This window comes from Bos taurus, chromosome 9 (assembly GCF_002263795.3).
Source record: "Bos taurus isolate L1 Dominette 01449 registration number 42190680 breed Hereford chromosome 9, ARS-UCD2.0, whole genome shotgun sequence".
NCBI classification, from domain to species: Eukaryota; Metazoa; Chordata; class Mammalia; order Artiodactyla; family Bovidae; genus Bos; species Bos taurus.
The window spans coordinates 33,490,794-33,508,737 of record NC_037336.1 but is presented as its reverse complement, the minus strand read 5'-3'; the positions used below and the strand labels follow the sequence as shown (position 1 = coordinate 33,508,737).

General features: G+C 45.3%; 1 protein-coding gene across 3 annotated transcripts; it reads left to right on the top strand.

Moving 5' to 3' along the window:
- Positions 1–1,439: 1,439 nt before the first annotated feature.
- On the top strand, positions 1,440–9,151 carry VGLL2 (vestigial like family member 2). 3 transcript variants are annotated; one of them, XM_005210750.5, is made up of 4 exons: positions 1,440–1,732; positions 3,984–4,296; positions 6,251–6,775; positions 8,031–9,151. In XM_005210750.5, the coding sequence occupies exons 1-4, from the start codon at positions 1,652–1,654 to the stop codon at positions 8,069–8,071; spliced, it is 960 nt and encodes a 319-aa protein (XP_005210807.1). In that variant the 5' UTR covers positions 1,440–1,651; the 3' UTR covers positions 8,072–9,151.
- Positions 9,152–17,944: the final 8,793 nt, after the last annotated feature.

Sequence of the window (17,944 nt, the reverse complement as noted above, 5' to 3'; positions counted from 1 at the left end):
CCAAAACTATTTGGCTTAAAATACGTTGTAAATACAAATGTATCTTTAAAGGCGCATTTGTTCGCAGTTTTTAATAGCCTGTGAATCACTGTGGGACTTTCTGTTGTATTTAAACTATTTAAACTCTAGTTATTCACTAGAGTTCATTTCTATCAGTAATCCACGCGGTCACTTCCTTGGGTCTGGGCTCTCAAAGCTCGCAAACGCTACCCGCTCTACTCTCCAAGTACGCCCCACAGGTATTTCCGTAACGTGGTTTCCCTCGCCTGACCGGATGTATAAAAAGCCTCGTCTCAATACATTCCTAAACTTTAAGGACCGAGCACACCAGAGCTGGGGGAGGGGTGCTTGAAAAGGAAGAAAGCGTCGCAGAAAGCCGGTCCGAGCCGGGAGAGCTCTCTGAAAAGTAAAGAGAACGGCGAGGCGCAAGGCGTTTCACAATTGGAGTATATCCTCTTTCACAGCTGCTGTTACTACCGACTGAAGAGTCAGCAAAAGCCCTCTCTGATCTCCCTGCAGTGCCTAAGATAATTCCTCTTGCAGCCAACGAGTCCTTGTTCCAAAAAGTTACTGAAACTTAAAAGGATGCCGGCCGAGGAGACTCGGCGCGGCCGGGGGGCTGGGTAAGGCTCCTGGACTCCTCGAAAGCAGAGTGTACCGGGAGGAGCCGGAGGCGGGGCGCGAAGAGCGCGGACCCAGCGGGTTCGGATGGAGGACATCCAGGAGAAAGGGGCGGGGATCTTACTCTAGAGGGTAGTAGGGACCCGCCTCAGTGAATGGAAAAGAGAGGTGTGGGAGCTGACGGCGAGTGGATCGGCTCCGAGGGGGCGCAAAGGAGGTGCCCCAGGGCGATGGTTACACTGGCTTCGGCCGCAGCCATTTCCCCACAGAGGGAGCTCCTCCGCGCGGAGAGGAGTTCCCGGACTCTGACATCCTATCTGCGAAGATCCGGATCTCCTAGGGTATTCCTGGGGATGGCGCCGTTCCTCCCCCCAGGAGCCGAGCGCAGAGACTCTTCACCTCGTCACCCCGGATGCACACGCTCAATTCTCCACTGTGAGGTCGGGGCTCTCCCCAAAGACCCTTCCCCACCACGCCACAACTTCCTCTCTCCAAATGTAAGATCCCCGGTTCCTCCCTCTCCTCTCAGTCCTCCTGCCCCTCCGGCGTTAGCCTGGAAAATCCCTAGTCCTCAACGGTGCGAAGTCTCAGCGCTCAAGTTCCGGGCTGCGCAGGTCGCCTCACCCCTGGGCATAGGCTCGCCGCCGGGTGTCCCGGGAAAACGCACCGGCAGCCCCTCGGTCCCTAGTCCCTCTCACTCCATTGGCCCCCCGGTCCCCGCCCCCGACGCCCCCCTCCCCCCGCCTCTGCGGCTCAGGAGTGGCGTCAGCACGCCTGCCCCGCGTGGGGTTTAAATGCCCACTAGCCGGAGCCCGGGCGCTTCCAGCTCGGAGCGCGGTGGCGGCTGGAACTGCAGGGGTGGGAAGGCAGCGTGCGAGCGGGATCCCGAGCCGCGGAGCGCGCTGACCCTCGCTCCGCCGCGGATGACTCGGGAGCTCGGGTCCAAGTGGCGCCCAGGCAGCATCCCTGCCCTCAGCCGTCCGAGGAGAGTTGACGATAAAACACTTAAAAGTCTCCGCTGCGGGAAGCCATGAGCTGTCTGGATGTTATGTACCAAGTCTATGGTCCTCCCCAGCCTTACTTCGCAGCCGCCTACACCCCCTACCACCAGGTACGTGTCTCCTCTCGTCCGGACCGTGTAGACAGGTGGCGCGCCCCAGCTTCCCCAAGTACTGCCAGTGCTCCGAGGTCCCCCGTACCTCCGCGCAGGTCCAAGGGAGGCCGACCAGCCGCGGGCGCCTCGGATGCGGGGATTGCCTGCGCTGCCACCCAATAGGTTGAGGTAACCCCTTTGCTCTCTCGGGAAGGCAGCTAAGCCCTGCTAATGCGCGCCCCGGATTTCCTAGGAATAATCAGTCCAGGATCTCGCGGACCGCGTTGTTTCTTTGGAGTCTGTTGGACTCCAGATTGTTCCGAGCCCCGTGCCGGCTCGCGGAGATGCCAGCAAAGCTCACGCAGAGAAAACCAAACTTTGGTCCCAAAGGTGAGAGTGACGACGAAACAAAGGCAAGGGTCTGCCTCTGTCTTTCTGAGATGTAAAGACTCGCGTTCTCATCCATGCAAGCTTATCAAAGCCTTTTTTATCCCCGTCTCAATTCTTAGGCGATCAGGGCAGTTAATTTCAGAACCAGCGAATTCGTTATAAAGAGAACCGCACGAAACTCGCTAACTTTACAATCTTTGCTTTGCAAAGTTCTGGGGAATATTATTGACCCAAAGTTCTGGGTATGATTGACCCTGTAGGGACCAGTTTCATAGATAATATTAATACTTCGCCTTTCGCTAGCCTAAGTAGCTGAATCCGGCTGCCTTGCCATCAACAAACTCACTTTCGAGAGGACCCCTGGCCCCGGTTCTGCAAACTCTTCAAATTTTGTTTAATTATTCCAGTTTTTCTATTCTCTGGGAATTTTCTGATTGAACATTTTTCTTTCAGTCCTCAGCTGATGTAGTTGAAACTGGTGACAGTAGTCAAGGAAATGAATAAGATCACACACTCCAGTGGGTGGAGGGGGGATCCCCTAGGAGTCCTGAGCAGGTTCCAAAGTGAGAGTCTGGACTCCTGTTTTGGGAAAACTGAAATACACCCCGGTGCCTGAGCCCATTTTTGCCAAATTTTGCTTGCAAAATATATATTTGAAAATTTCCTGATGAATTAATGATGGAATGGGTAGATTTTGCATTTTTGGTTTTTGCTTTTTCCCTTCCTCCTCTCGTTTGTAAAACTTTGCAACTAGGAGTTTATTTAGTCTCAATGTTAACTTTAGGAACCACCAGAGTCTCTCATTTTAAGCCAAGTGGGAATATGGTAGAAATGGTGATGTAGCTAAATAACTTCAGTCTTTTAGCTTCAGTGTCTAAGATGAGCTTCTTCCCAGGCTGGGAGTATTACAAAGAGAAAAAGGTGGGTTGGTTTTCTATCTGGTCCTTTCTCCTCCCTGAGCCCCAGCCAATCTATATCACCAAGATCTCTGTTCAGTTTTGAATGATCAGGGTCTCCCTTGAAGGACACCTCTGTCTGCATACTGCTTTAGCATTGCATTGTCCATTGCTCATTGCTAAGAAAATGTTTTCAGCAACCACACTTGGTTTCGTAAATTACTATCAGTCATGATTTACTCAACCTCACAGCCAAGATCATCCTCTGCTGCTTTTCATTTTTTTTTTTTTTCCTCAATACACACTGATGGTGAGGGTAGAAATAGCCCACTGGCTTTTCCTTTCTCAAAAGAAGGTCTCTCTAGAGGCTGAGATTTTTAAAATAGCCAGTTCATGGATGACCACATACCAACTTCCATTTATTAAATTGATCCATATCACGTTGTTATTCCATGTTTATACCCCATAGCAGTTCTTCCTTTACATCCTGGTTGTGTGGAGTGGATTTTGTTACCTTCATATTCTATCACGAAGATGCTTAATCCTGCATCTTGTACGTCTGCCCTGAATTCTCAGCAAGGAACAGTCAGGCTGTAACTGGACTTGGGTGCCCTTTACCCTTGGAGCCTGATTTTAAAAATATATCTGCCTTGAGCCTGCCTCTGCGGTCAAACTGCTTAGGCTTCTTCCAGGACCTTCACCCTGACACCTTCAGACAGTTTTCTCTGTGTCCTAGCAACAATTCTGGGGAGACAAGCTCCAAGAAGGACCCCACCTCTCAGGAACCCCACCTTTGTTCAGCTGCAGGTTGAAAGGCCTGCGGACTGCGGCCCACATTATTGAGGTTATTGAGAACCGGCATAGGCACTCACAGAAGGCAGTTGCTCCTGGTTACCTTAGGGATCCGGATGAGGGAGTGCAGTCAGAGCCCAACTTGTTATGTCTTTTGAAATTGACTTCTCTATTATTTCTCCTTTGAGCAGAAACTAGCCTATTATTCCAAAATGCAAGAAGCCCAGGAGTGCAACGCCAGCCCCAGCAACAGCAGCGGCAGTGGCAGCTCCTCCTTCTCCAGCCAAACTCCAGCTAGTATAAAAGAAGAAGAAGGCAGCCCGGAGAAAGAGCGCCCACCAGAGGCGGAGTACATCAACTCCCGCTGCGTCCTTTTCACCTATTTCCAAGGAGACATCAGCTCCGTTGTAGACGAGCACTTCAGCAGGGCCCTGAGCCAGCCTAGCAGCTATTCCCCAAGCTGTACAAGCAGCAAAGCCCCGCGGAGCTCCGGGCCCTGGCGGGGTAAGTACGGGCCTCACCAACAAGAGGGGATTGAGAGCTCGCATAGCCTGGGGTCCACCTGCAGGGGCAGCTGAAAGAACTATAGGTGTTAGAGAAGAGGTGAGATGGGGCATCGGGGGAGGAATAAATACAGGCAGGCATAAGATCTCTTCTTGAGGAGGTAGAGCAGAGCAATGGCCTAGGAAAATCAATAGCTTTGAATTGGGAGCCCTTGGATTGTGCATTGGATTCCACCACTCCCTAGCAATATGACCTTGGGCAAGTCTCTTAACCTCTTGGAGGTCACTCTATTTACTGGTCTCTAAAATTAGAATAACACTTGCCCTCTTAACTACCCCTGGAGATGACAGTAAGGCAACTAGAAAATATATGGAAATGTGCTGTGGAAATATGAGGTTTCCCAAGTCAGGGGTGGGGGTTGGGGGAGGTGGATCTTCAAGTACAATAGCTTTCAGGGCCCTTAGTCCCTTTCTGAAAATATCTCCAAAGAAAAATGTCTGAGAATGCATTGCAAGCAAAACCTGCTGAAGAATGTCTCCTAAAACCTACTTATGCCTTTCGCCAGATTTCAGTTAATTGGGAAATCTTGAAGCAGAGAATGTCTTTCAATAAGCAAGTAAAGTAAAAAAGAAATAAGACTTTAAGGGTAGCCAAAACACTTCTAAAGATTTTCCCCAAACACATCCCCTCTTTATTACTTTATCATTCTCACAAAACCCTGCTTTAGCTACCCTGGGGCAATGGCTTCTTGGACAAGTCAAGGAGCTCTCCCTTCTATTCTGAAACCTCCACCTCCCTTTATTACCGAGACAAGGGTGGAGGTATTATTTATTATTTGGTAAAATTTCTCACTAATCTTAGTTTTTGATGTGTACCAAGATGAGAAATGAGGACTTTATTGTAAAAAGGAAAACAGGTATTACATTTTGGGGGAAATGACAACCATCGACCTTCCATTTTTTTCTTAAATCTGATCATTTGTACAAGCCTTGCCTAGACAAGATCCAAAAACAAAACATTCCTTTTATTCTCCAGTTGCCTAAATGTTTTTAATAGACTGCTCACTACTTAGAATGCATTTTCGAAGCATTTTAAATTATCGACTATGAAGTGCAGATGCCTTCTCCAAGGTCCTTTTCATTAAATGCCTTTCCTTCCTTTCCTCCCCACTAAGGCAACAAATTTGATCTAAATGCTTCTCACTTAAAATGCTTCCAGACACTAGGGGTCAACAATGACACGGACAATAATAATTATTATAATTATATTATTCCTGGCTCCCACACTTTGATGCATAAAGTTTGTTCATTAAAACGGAAAAGACCTGTCCGTTAGTGTCCCTCTGTGCAAATAATACAGCTACACTTTTAACATATCAAGTTTACTTTCTAGAAAAAAAAAAAAAAAAGCCTTTTGAAAGAAAGTTTCTAGAAAGGAGGCCAATAATAGCAAGACTCCGAAATATGTCGATGGACTTCCAGTCTATCAGAGGCCTTGGAGGGGCACGATTTCTGGAGCAAGGGAGGCTGAAATGCGAGAGGGGGTAGTGAGATCGCTAGGCGACCAACCAAGAGCGGGAAGAGGTAGCTTTAGCTTGAGAAGAGGCTGCCGGCCGGGAAGGCGAGGCCGCTTCTTGCCCGAGGTGGCCCGGATAGGAGTCCGAGGGAAGCTCCCCGCGCCCCGAAACTGGGGCTGGGGAAGGAAGCTCCGCAGTTCCTCTCCCCACCACTCGCGGGGTTCCCGCAGCGGGAATACGTCCGCCACTTGCGAGGGAGCGGCACTCCCCGACCTCGCGTTCCCAGGCCGGAGCCCCGCGAGACAAGCGCCCTTCCCGCCCTTCGCCCAACCGGAGCGATCAGCTCTGCGGCTGCCGCGCGGGGTCGGTCGGCGACCGTCTCCCGACGGTGACGCGCTCCTCTCTCTCTTCCCTTCCCTCCGCCTCGCTCGCCCGAAGACGGCTCCTACCCCATGAGCCAGCGCAGCTTCCCCGCCTCCTTCTGGAACAGCGCTTACCAGACGCCGGTGCCCGCGCCGCTGGGCAGCCCACTGGCCGCCGCGCACTCGGAGCTGCCCTTCGCCGCCGCCGCCGACCCCTACTCGCCGGCCGCACTGCACGGCCACCTGCACCAGGGCACGGCTGAGCCCTGGCACCACGCGCACCCGCACCACGCGCACCCGCACCATCCGTACGCGCTGGGCGGCGCCCTCGGAGCCCAGGCCGCCGCCTACCCGCGGCCCGCCGCCGTGCACGAGGTCTACGCGCCGCACTTCGACCCGCGCTACGGGCCGCTGCTGATGCCCGCCGCCTCCGGGCGTCCGGCCCGCCTCGCGCCGGCCCCGGCCCCCGCGCCCGGCAGCCCGCCCTGCGAGCTCTCCGCCAAGGGCGAGCCGGCCAGCGCGGCGTGGGCCGCGCCCGGGGGACCCTTCGCGAGCCCCGCGGGGGACGTGCCCGGGGGTCTGGGCCTCAGCGTGGACTCAGGTAAGCGGGAGAGGGGATGTGGCATCCCCGGGCCCCTCCTGCCCTGTGCCCCAAACTGGGCTGAGCCGGGGACCCCATTTAGCTCTCCTTGGAGACCCCAGTGACCCTGAGGCGCGAAGGTCTGCACGTAGCAGGGTTGTGTTTCAGCAGACAGATGACTCTGTCATCGGTGTGGACAAAATGAGAAAGTGGCCGGTTAATATTACAGAGGATTTTTTAAGAATAAAATTTGTCGGAGAGGTTCTAGCTCTGTGCTGTTCAGTACCGTAGCCAGCAGCCACGTGTGTCGGCTGAGCACATGAAGCGTGGCCAGGCTGAATTGGGGTGTGCTGTAAGTGTATAATACACACTGGATTTCAGGACTTTGTCCCCAAAAAGAATGTAAAATTCATCTCATTATATTTTATATTGATTGCATGTTTCAACATTGCATACTAAATATATATTGGGTTAAATAAAATATATTACTAAATTAATTCTCACCTGTTTCTTTTTACTTTTTTTTTCAATGTGGCTGCCAGACAATTTAGAATTATACCCATGGCTTCCATTGTTTCTATTGGACAGCGCTGATCTAGAGTACCTGCTAAGAATGTAGTTTAAAATCCTCTACAACTTGAGGGGCGGAGAGGGTCTTGTCACCTAGTGATAGTTACAAGTCATACAAATATGACCCATGACTGATAACAACTTAATTGCTAAATGACATAGGTCTCTTGAAAACAGAAAACTTAACAAGAATACGTTATTAGTGATAACATTGCGTCCCTAGCTTAAAGAGTTGAATTTGAAAGGTACATTCAAATAAGGGTTTACTTTTTTGTTTGCTTTATTTTTAGGGCAAAATGAAAAAAAAATTGCATAATAAATTGGCTTGTAGTCTTGCCCCGCTTTCTGTTCCCTCAGGTGCAGATGTGACATTTGTTTGCTTTGCTTTTACTTTCGTTCATGCTCTTTAGATGAATTCTGTGACTTTCACAATAAAACAGTGGTGTCTGTCTTCTCTTTCTTTAAATATCTTGTGCCTTCCCCTCCCCACCCCCTTCTCTCTCCCTCTGTCTGTCTCTTCTCCCTCTCTCTCTCTCCCTTTTATTTTCTCTCTGTTTTCAGGTTTGCAGCCTCAGGACAAAAGCAAGGATCTGTACTGGTTTTAGACAGCCCACCTTCTTCCCTGTAGGTCTCTGCATAGCGCAATTGGTGACACTCAGAGCTGAAATCAAGTGGGTTTGTAACAGCTTCTGATCTTGGTTTGCAGCTCGTCGTTATTCCCTCTGTGGTGCATCCCTCCTGAGCTGATCTGCTGACCTTCCCCTTGCCCCTTCCCTTCTGACCAGCCATGGAGGCTCAGCATCTGTGCCTCTCACTTCATGGATGAGGACATGGGGGAAGGCAGAGACTTCAAACTGCTCCGTGTATCGGGGAGAACCAAAACACACGCGACAGAGTTTTCATCTAAAAAGAACACCTTCTGCCAAAAGAGCAGACCCAAAGACTCTGAATGACGCTCAGTGACTTTTGGGCAAATCACTGGAACTATCCGTGGTGAGATCACTCAGGTGACAAGATATCATGGTTTTCTTGGAAAGAAGGAAAGAAAAAGAGACGTTTTGGTGTGAATATTTTTTGTGCTGGTGTGAATTGTTTCATTAAGTAGTGGGATCACAGCACTGCTGACGTCAATATCCTCACATTGAAAATGTCTTTGTATTTGCATCGAAGACTATATGGTAGAGAAGTCAAAAGAAGCCAATTCTTTCTTCCTCACCTGTAGCCTCCAGCTCCCTTCCTGCCCACTCTCTCCCTGCAACACCCACTCCAGACACAAAGATACACCTTTTCCTTCGGACTGTGAACATAGAAGCCTCGGCCTGAATGTGAGTGGCAAGTGGCTTATCTGGAGCCACCTGCCCAAGTCTTACTGAAATGCAGCTGTCGTAGGACAACTGTTTAAAACTCCAGAAATACATCGACCAAGGTGGCACTTCCCAGTGTTTGGCACAACAATTGCAATTGCACTGGATATGTTTTATACATGTGTGTGTGTATATCATATTTTTTACAAAGGACATTTTATGATGAAAGAAAAAACTCTCTCTGCCTTCTCTCCCACAAGTTCTGTCCCTCCCTCTATCCTCCTCTGGATGGAAGGAAAAAAAAAAAATTAAGCCTCTAGAGACCCCAGTGGTCTCCAAGAAGAACTAGGAATCACCACAGGGGAAGAGATGTCCATGGAGTCTTGGGTATCTCAAATATTCTGTCTCTATGGTCATGATTTGATCACTTTAGTATTGGGACAGGGGAAGGGGTTCATGTGTGGGCAAAACTGAAGGTGATGAGGAAGAAGAAACGAACATTAAAGATGTTTGTTTACCACTAGGTTGCTGTGTTATTTCTTCAAAGGAAAACAAATGTCTTAGTTTTTCTCTAATAGAATAAAATAATTTATAGTAGTATGACCTGATGTCAGTAAGTAAATTCACTTTGTATAAGTATTTTTGGTTTTCCAAAGTGTTTGCCATGCCATGAAATCTGAGAACTCCAATCCACCTTGTATCAACCTTGGAGATGGACAAGTTAGGTATTCTCACCTTGTTTCATAAATGAGAAAATCATGGCCCAAGGAAGCCCAGGTTACCTGATAGCCTTCATCAAGTAAAAGAGATGCATAGGAAAACCGGCTTGTGCACCATTGTGCATCAGCCAGATACACACATAATTCTCCAAAAGAGAATTATCATTACTTCTTAGATTCCACACTCTTAAGATAGTAAAGTACTCAGTTTAAAAATGTTTTTGAAATCTTGGTTGTTTTATACTTTGATCAGCTAGGCTAAGAAACCAAACGTACAACTAGGCCAGAAAAAAAAAAGAATTTATTAAGAACTTAATGGTTTTATGTTCCCTTGATGCCAAAGTTATTTGTGTTCTTTCCCTAAAGAGAGAGAGTTAATGTTGTTCCCAAATTGCCCTTGAAGGCTGTTAAAGCATAAAATATTAATTCAAATCTTGATCTTCATTATAATGTGTCTGATTTTTTGCAACCCCATGGCCTGTAGCCCGCCAGGCTCCTCTGCCCATGGGGATTCTCCTCCTCCTTCATTATAACACAAGAGGCAAATACCATTTATCTTGGATAATATTCTCAAGAGTTGGGTGCAGTTAGGGACCTTATTCAGAGCATGGCTTAGCAGAGTTACCCATCTCTTCTTTCTGTCATTTTGGTACCTGTTAAGTAGACTGTGATCATTAAAGAACCTGCTACTGGTTTTGCTCAGATGGAAGGTACTATATGATTATATTTCCCCAGATGTGATAGCAGTCAGTAATAACTAATAATAATTGCATTGTATATGCTATGGTATGCTATGCTAAGTCGCTTCAGTCGTGTCTGACTCTGCGACCCCATAGACGGCAGCCCACCAGGCTCCGTCATCCCTGGGATTCTCCACACAAGAATGCTGGAGTAGGTTGCCATTTCCTTCTCCAGTGCATGTAAAGAGAAAAGTGAAGGTGAAGTTGCCCAGTCGTGTCCGACTCTTAGCGACCCCATGGACTGCAGCCTACCAGGCTCCTCCGTCCATGGGATTTTCCAGGCAAGAGTACTGGAGTGGGGTGCCATTGCCTTCTCCATGCATTGTATATAGCAATAACAAATATTAATTGTTTATCATTTTTCCAGGCACGGGTCTGAGGGCTTTATATATAGGTTAATTCAACCTCACAACATTTCTGTGTGGTACTTATTACCACAGAGGCTCACAGAAGAGGAATAATCTGCCCAGTCACATAGCTAGTAAGTGGCAGAGCCAGGAAACCAACCCAGGCATCCAGGGGGCAGAGACTGCACTGTTACCCACAACACTAACTGCTGATCCACTTCTGACTTGTCTTGAGATGCTCAACTTTGGGCTTACTTTCTCCTCCACAGAAGATGAATAAAGAAGAGAAAAGAGGCAGGGCGGCGAAGACTGGCATTCTAGAATGTATAGAATCCCAGGTCTTAAAGGAAGTATCACAGGACATTGTCCAGACTCCCACCTGCAGACCATGCAACCAGATGCAGAGTTCCATTCATCTCTAGGAAGGACTTATTATTGCATCTCTTATTAATTCATTTCAGTATTTTTAGCCTTCTTTGCTCTGAAGCTCTTCACACCCAAACTAACCAAGTCGTGTTAAGCATGTTAGTCTGAGGTTTGGACACTGAAGCAATAACTAAAATTAACTTTGGACTTCTCTGTGATTTTTTAAATCCATGTTCCATTGGCATGGATCACCAGTGTATACAAGCATAAATAAAATGCATTCCCTTTCAGCGCACTTTTAAAAACTTGCCAATGAGTGTACAGATGAAGACAGCAAGTGTGTTCTCTGCTGGACATCTTTTCCTAGTAGTCTCTTCCCTCTCTCAGAAGCTTTCCCTGAGCTCCACCTATGTTAGCACTCAAGATCTCTGATCAGAACCCACAGGGAGCCTTTTCTCAGCCACGAGGTTCTGATTACTGAAGCCTCTCTCCTGAGCTGCATCTGACCTGAACATCAGGTTGCAGGTGAGGAGACTCATTCACTGGAACTGGCCTTCGGGGCAGTCCTAAACAGACCTTCCAGACTGCCGAGCAGGGCTCCAGTGACCTGGCGCGTGGAACATGCAGAGCAGAGCGCTTCCCTCCATGTTTTACGTTCCCGAAGTAGAAACGCAAGAAGCCCTGGGACTCCCATCGTTCAGATCTGCGTAATAGTTTCAGAGGGAACTTTGGTGAATTCGTAGCCCTAACTGACATTTTTTCAACATTCTTGTAGGCCTACCCGGTCATGTAAAGGATGAATTCTCATGCTTGTCTTGCTAGTATTCGTGAAACCATGAGACTAGAGGAGGCCCTAGTAGCTGAAAAAAAGACATTGAAGGAAAGGAGGGATGACATGAGAAAGGTAACCATGATGTATCTGCATATATTATACCCGGTTGGGGGTCTCAGGGAGATGAGATTCTCCTCTAATCATCCCAGTTGGCACCAGTGCCCTCCTTACCCACGGTTTTCCCTTTGCACTTGGCCTCCGCTGAGGGAGAGGCGACGAAAAGGGGAGAGACAGCTCTCCGCTACCAAGTAATCCTGTTGCCGATTGCCCTCTGGCTGAGAACTCCGTCACCCAACTGCAGGGAACTCTATCTGTTCTACTCCTCTGGTTTAATAGGAGTTGCCGTCTTGTCTCATTTCCCCTTTGAAGTTCTATTTCAATGCGTGGCAAATTCTAGCAATGACTTAAGACTGATTCAGGCCTGGATGGGAGGGAGGGCAGAGGTGGTGGGTGTTGGGAACGCAGACTGCCTGACTGGAAGCTTCCTTGGCCACTCTTCCTGGGTAAGTACTGCATTTCTGTGCCCTTTCAAACTGGGAGACACAACTCGTAAGGTAATTTTAACCTCCCACTTATTAATACTTAGATTCATAAATCCTGTGCTTATATGCAGGCACCCATATACCTTCTGTCAAAATAAACAAGCTTTTTTTTTTTTTTTTTAAACACTTAGTGATTGGTTACTTCAGAGTTGGAGGAGATTTTTTAAAATAAAACTTAAGCTGCTTTCCATATGAATGCCATTTCCATAAGCTGCATTTTTAAACATAACTCACCAGGTATCAAAGCATGGAGGAAAAATGGAAAGATATTTGAAAAGACTTTAAACGAAACCAGAAAACATAAGATTTCTTTATAAAATTGCTTTCACAATCTGTAGATCATTTGCATGCAGATAATTCCTGTTTTGATTATACCTGTGAAAGTCTTTGCTCTCTATATTCCCTTCTTCCTTGCAAGAGTTTTAGGATTTATCATCATTCATTATTTGTTGCATATTTCTAAAATCTGGAGTTAAGGAAAAAGCATCCTAAAGGCACTGTCATTACTACAGTTGCTCTCTGCACGTAACTGATGTTTTTAACAAACAACAGGGTAAAGCAAACATAAATTTCATATTTCCTCATTACCAGTTCTACTTCCTGTCCCATAAGTAAATGAAATTCATAATACAAATACAGGATCCACACGATAGAATCCGTTTATCTACAAATACCACATACACACACTCACACGATAGAATCTGTGTATCTACAAATACCGTATACGCACACATGATAAAATCTATTTATCTACCAATACACACATCACTAATGCAGGCCTAAAGAGAAATCAGAGACCCCTTGCCCTCAGACAGACACAGACACAAATGATTATTCTCACTTGACAGACCAACTGTATCACTCTTTCCTTGTATTTCACTCCAGCCCCAGAGGGCTGGATCAGGAAAGAGACACTTGATAGCTGCTGTTTCCATGGTTGGAATATTTGTAAAGTTAACGCATAATCTGAAAGCAGAAGCTAATAAATTATAGGGTGCTAATTGGAGCTGGAACGGAGCTGTCAATCATGTTATCCTAAACACAGAGAGACCCTCATACCCTAAAAAGGCAAGGCAGCCTTCAGGAGGAGCACGCAGTTGTCTCCAGCCTTGACCTCCGCCCCAGTGGAGACACTGCATCCAGGCAGAGTGGCCGATGAGAGTCGGCAGAGGTGATTCTGCTAATCTAAACTCACTTTAAGAAAATAGACAAATCCCCTTTGGGGAAAAAAAATTAAATATTTGACTGAAGAATTAATGTTTAGGGAAACATTGTTCAGAGCAATATATATAGTGAATTTACTTGAATAATTAATACTTTGGTAAAACATCATCCTCTATTTGGATTTTTTTCACTTTATAACTTTTAACTCAGTAAGAGAAAAATCTAAAGTTCTCCACACATGGTGTCATGTTCTATCTCAAATTACAGTGTTTCCAGGCATCTACCAGTGAACTCTTATGGAACTAAGCTCCTCTAAAACAGAAGCCAATTTCCTTTATCATACTGAATTCACTTGTTTCATCTAGAAAAACAACAGCAGCATATTTTCTGTTCGTTTTGTCCTTAGAATCTCCTAGTAAGCCCTAGTCCTACTTTTCTCCCAAAATTTCTAGTTCATTAAAGAGTGATTTTGTTCAAAACTATCCTCCTCTGTCATTATCATTTCCATTTCCTATCAAAACTGTATAATTAATAAGTATACAATTGTTATTACCTATAAGAAGTTTAGGTGAAAGGTAGGCTAAAATTTGAAAAACAAAACTAAAATATTAACTTTTTATTTCTAATCAATAGTTGTATGACTAATGATCTAGTTACCACTTAGAGATTTTTACCAACATTTATTTAACGAGTACATAGTTTATATATGTATTTACAGGTATACATCATATATGTATTTATAGCTTATAGATGTACAAATACATATATATGTATTTATAGTCCTTATATGTATTTAGTAAAACACTCTATTTACCTCATAATTTGGAAGCTTCTTTAGAATACTTCACATAAAAATAGTTTTCACTTAGGAAGAACTAATCAAGTATCTTAAAAATATAAACTCACAATTGCTTAAGATATGCATTATAATTGATGGGAATGTCAGAACTTATTTATTTTTCTGCTAATTCTCATTATTACCGCTTTGCCCTTGTTTTGGGCAACGACATTATTTTCCCTGTGCCAGTCATGGTATTATCAAGAAACAGGGGAAACCAAACAAAAAATAAAACTTTCTGTTACTGCTTTTTATTTTTACTAGGCACGATCCTATTTTTTTTTTCTTCTAGCGCATTTTACCCACTGTGTAATACATCTCAGAAAACAATGGGATGTTTTCTCATTTGGTAACAGCACTTTTTTCATAGTACCAACTTTTGGGGGGAATTTCTTGACATATCTGGAAGGTTGTTTCCATATATCTAAAGGTTCTGTATTATTTGTATTCTTCCACCTTGCTTTGTGGAGTGTGAAATCCTGTTTTTATTTCAGGAAGTTTCTCCTCCACACTCAGAAACTGACAGAGGCCGTTGACAGATTTGGTAAGAAACACAAAGAACAGGGCTTTTGATATTTGTTCCTCCTTGTTCAAAGGCTTCTTCTAAAAACACATTCTTGTACTTTTTGAAAGGAATAAGAAAAGAGTGTAGGGAAGTGTCAGACTTGTATCCTAAGGGAAAACCATGATACAGTCATATTTACTTGGGATTGATGAGAAGGAAATTTTTATTCACAATTTTGCACTTAACTGTTTCAAACTCTCTAATAAATTTTAAAAATGATAATATAGGCTCCATCATCTTTCACTGAAGTTTGGGACATCTGGGTATTTGATGTTTAAGGACTGAAAAAATTTTAAATCCACCGGTAAGTTACTACCATCTCCTTTTTTGTTTGTTTGTATATTTATTTGTGATATAAATTGTATTGAAACTATTTTAAATCAACTATACTCCAATAAAAATTAAGATAAAAAATAAAATGTATAAAAACTCAAAAAATAAATAATGCTTCATTACCATAAAATACCAGGGCTGCAGGCTAATATAGGCTTTGGGTCTCAGGAGACTGAGGTAGAAAGTACAGGTACCACTGACTCTCCATGTGTCACAGAACAACAACGAGGGCAAGACATTAAGTTAAAATTATACCACTTAATAATGTATGTTCTTTAGATCATGAAAGTTTCTGACTACATTTTCACTGCTACTTTAGAGTGCAAATTTAATTTTGTCACTTCTTTATTAGAGGACTTTCTAAACTCAATTACACAAGCTTTATTCTCCTTCTTCTTACTTACTGTAAACAGAAAAGTTCTAAAAGTGACATTATAAAAAATGCTTTCCATGTTGTCTGCTCATTTCCTGATCTAGTTCCTATGCTTCCTAGCCCTTATGTCCATATGGATGCTCAGAATGAGGTTAGATCTGTCTTGTGACAGTTCCCAGGAGGACACCCAGCTCACCATCAGATGCTTTCAGCTCAAGGGTACATCATCTTAACAATTCTACTAGACTGCTCCTCTGGGTTAGCACACTCAGCAATGTCTTTCTTATATTCTACAGAAGCTTCCTGGTAAATTCCTCCTTCCTGTGCTATTAGGAAACCTTCAACCTAACTACCCTCTCATCCAAATGCTATCAATTCTTCGAAGTCTCACTAAAGTTCTGCCTCTTACGTGAAGCCTTGTCTCCACACTAGACGCAGTGAATGGTCTCACCTGTATCAGAACTCTTGCTACCTAATGTCTATGCCATGTATTTTCCATTTATTATTTAACATCTTCTGACACGAGTTCAGGAGTTAAAAGGTTGCAATAACCCTAAAGATTATCTCATTCTCTCTTGACTTCAATGTTCTTTACCCCCTCAACTAGATATTCGGAGAAGGCAATGGCAACCCACTCCAGTACTCTTGCCTGGAAAGTCCCATGGGCGGAGGAGACTGGTAGGTTGAAGTCCATGGGGTCGCGAAGAGTCGGGTACGACTGAATGACTTCACTTTCACTTTTCACTTTCATGCATTGGAGAAGGAAATGGCAACCCACTCCAGTGTTCTTGCCTGGAGAATCCAGGGACTGGTGGGCTACCGTCTATGGGGTGGCACAGAGTCGGACACGACTGAAGTGACTTAGCAGCAGCAGCAACTAGATATTAAGTACATTGAGCAGGTACCACCAACTCTTGTGAGAAAAATACACAGATTATTGCATTAATTGTTTTATTTTATTATGTGCAAAGCAATTTAAAAATATAGGTTCGTCTAAGGTTTATGTACAAGTTGAAAAAAAATAGTCTAAAAGCCTGCTTCAGTTAAAAAAAAAAATCCTTTTAATAAAAGGAGTGGGGAGAGGTTCTGTCACTTTTAGGAGGGAATTAGTGTCCCAAGTGGCTCAGTGGTAAAGAATCTGCCTGCCAATGCACGAGAGGCAAGTTCGATTCCTGGGTTGAGAAGATCCCCTGCAGTAGGAAATAGCAACCCACTCCAGTATTCTTGCCTGGAAAACCCCATGGACAGAGGAACCTGGTGGGCCACAGTCCATGGGGCCACAAGAGTCAGACACGACTGAACGACTGAGCAGGCATGCATGCACACATCCTTTTTCTGTGCTTCTATCCGGATCCTCAGTCTGGGTCTTCTGCTCAAGGACGTCCCTTCAACAATTGTCCTCTCTCTTCCTGCACCATCACTTCTCCCCCTCTACTGGATCATTTCCATTAATATAAAAACAGGCTGCAATATTTCCTGCCTCAAAAAAAAACCTTCTTTGACCCCATCTCCTTTTAGTTACTGGGCTTCCCTGGTAGCTCAGCTGGTAAAGAATACAGCTTCAATGTCAGAGACCCAGTTCGATCCCTGGGTTGGGAAGGTCCCCTGGAGGAGGCATGGCAACCCACTCCAGTATTTGTGCCTGGAGAATCCCCATGGACAGAGCCGCCTGGAGGGCTATAGTCCATGGGGTCACAAAGAATCCAACATGACTGAGTGACTTAGCACATCACTTTTTACTTAGTAACTCATTTCTCTGTCCCTTTAAGTGGCAACAGGCCTTAAATGAGTCATCTTTTTGCTCTCTCCACTAACTTTTACATCTTCTCTTGTACCAACTCTAGCTTAGATTCTACTACACACACTTGCCAAGGTCATCAGCTAGTTCTAGATAAACCTGAAGATCAGCTCTCAATAACCTTTTACTTCTCTCAGCAGTAGGATGATGCATCAGTTAAGAACCTCTGATAAGCAGATGTCAAGACACATACCATGTACTTGAGGCATTATTAATCTATTCTAGCAAAGACAGTGGCTCCGATGATAAAGAATCCTGCAATGCAGGGGACCTGGGTTCGATCCCTGGGTTGGGAAGATCCCCTGGAGGAAGGCATGGCAACCCACTCCAGTATTCTTGCCTGGAGTATCCCATGGACAGAGGATCCTGGCAGACTACAGCCCATGGGGTTGCAAAGAGCTGGACACGACTGAGCAACTAAGCACAGCACACAGCAAAGATACTACACCTGGCATGGCAGCTGCAATCGGAGTTAGTATTTGATTTGCCTCATGGTACACTAAAGCTATTCTCCCGAGTCCATGTGGTCTTTTCAGGAGCTCTGGTGAGATAAAAGGAAATAAGACAGAAGCCATGAACACTGTGACCTTCTAACATAAATGCTGGTGCTAATCATTGTAATTCCCCGGGATCCTATTGTATTTTTAACTTACTGTATCGGCTAAGGGAAGGAAGAGAGGAGAGGCACAGTTCCAGAGT

What these genes read in the sequence shown, in the direction of transcription:
- VGLL2 (XM_059889829.1), top strand. Translation starts at nt 1,652, where the DNA reads ATGAGCTGTCTGGATGTTATGTACCAAGTCTATGGTCCTCCCCAGCCT. An exon ending in CCTACACCCCCTACCACCAG is followed by an intron (nt 1,733 to 3,983) that starts GTACGTGTCTCC and finishes TCCTTTGAGCAG; the next exon opens with AAACTAGCCTATTATTCCAA. An exon ending in GAGCTCCGGGCCCTGGCGGG is followed by an intron (nt 4,297 to 6,250) that starts GTAAGTACGGGC and finishes GCTCGCCCGAAG; the next exon opens with ACGGCTCCTACCCCATGAGC.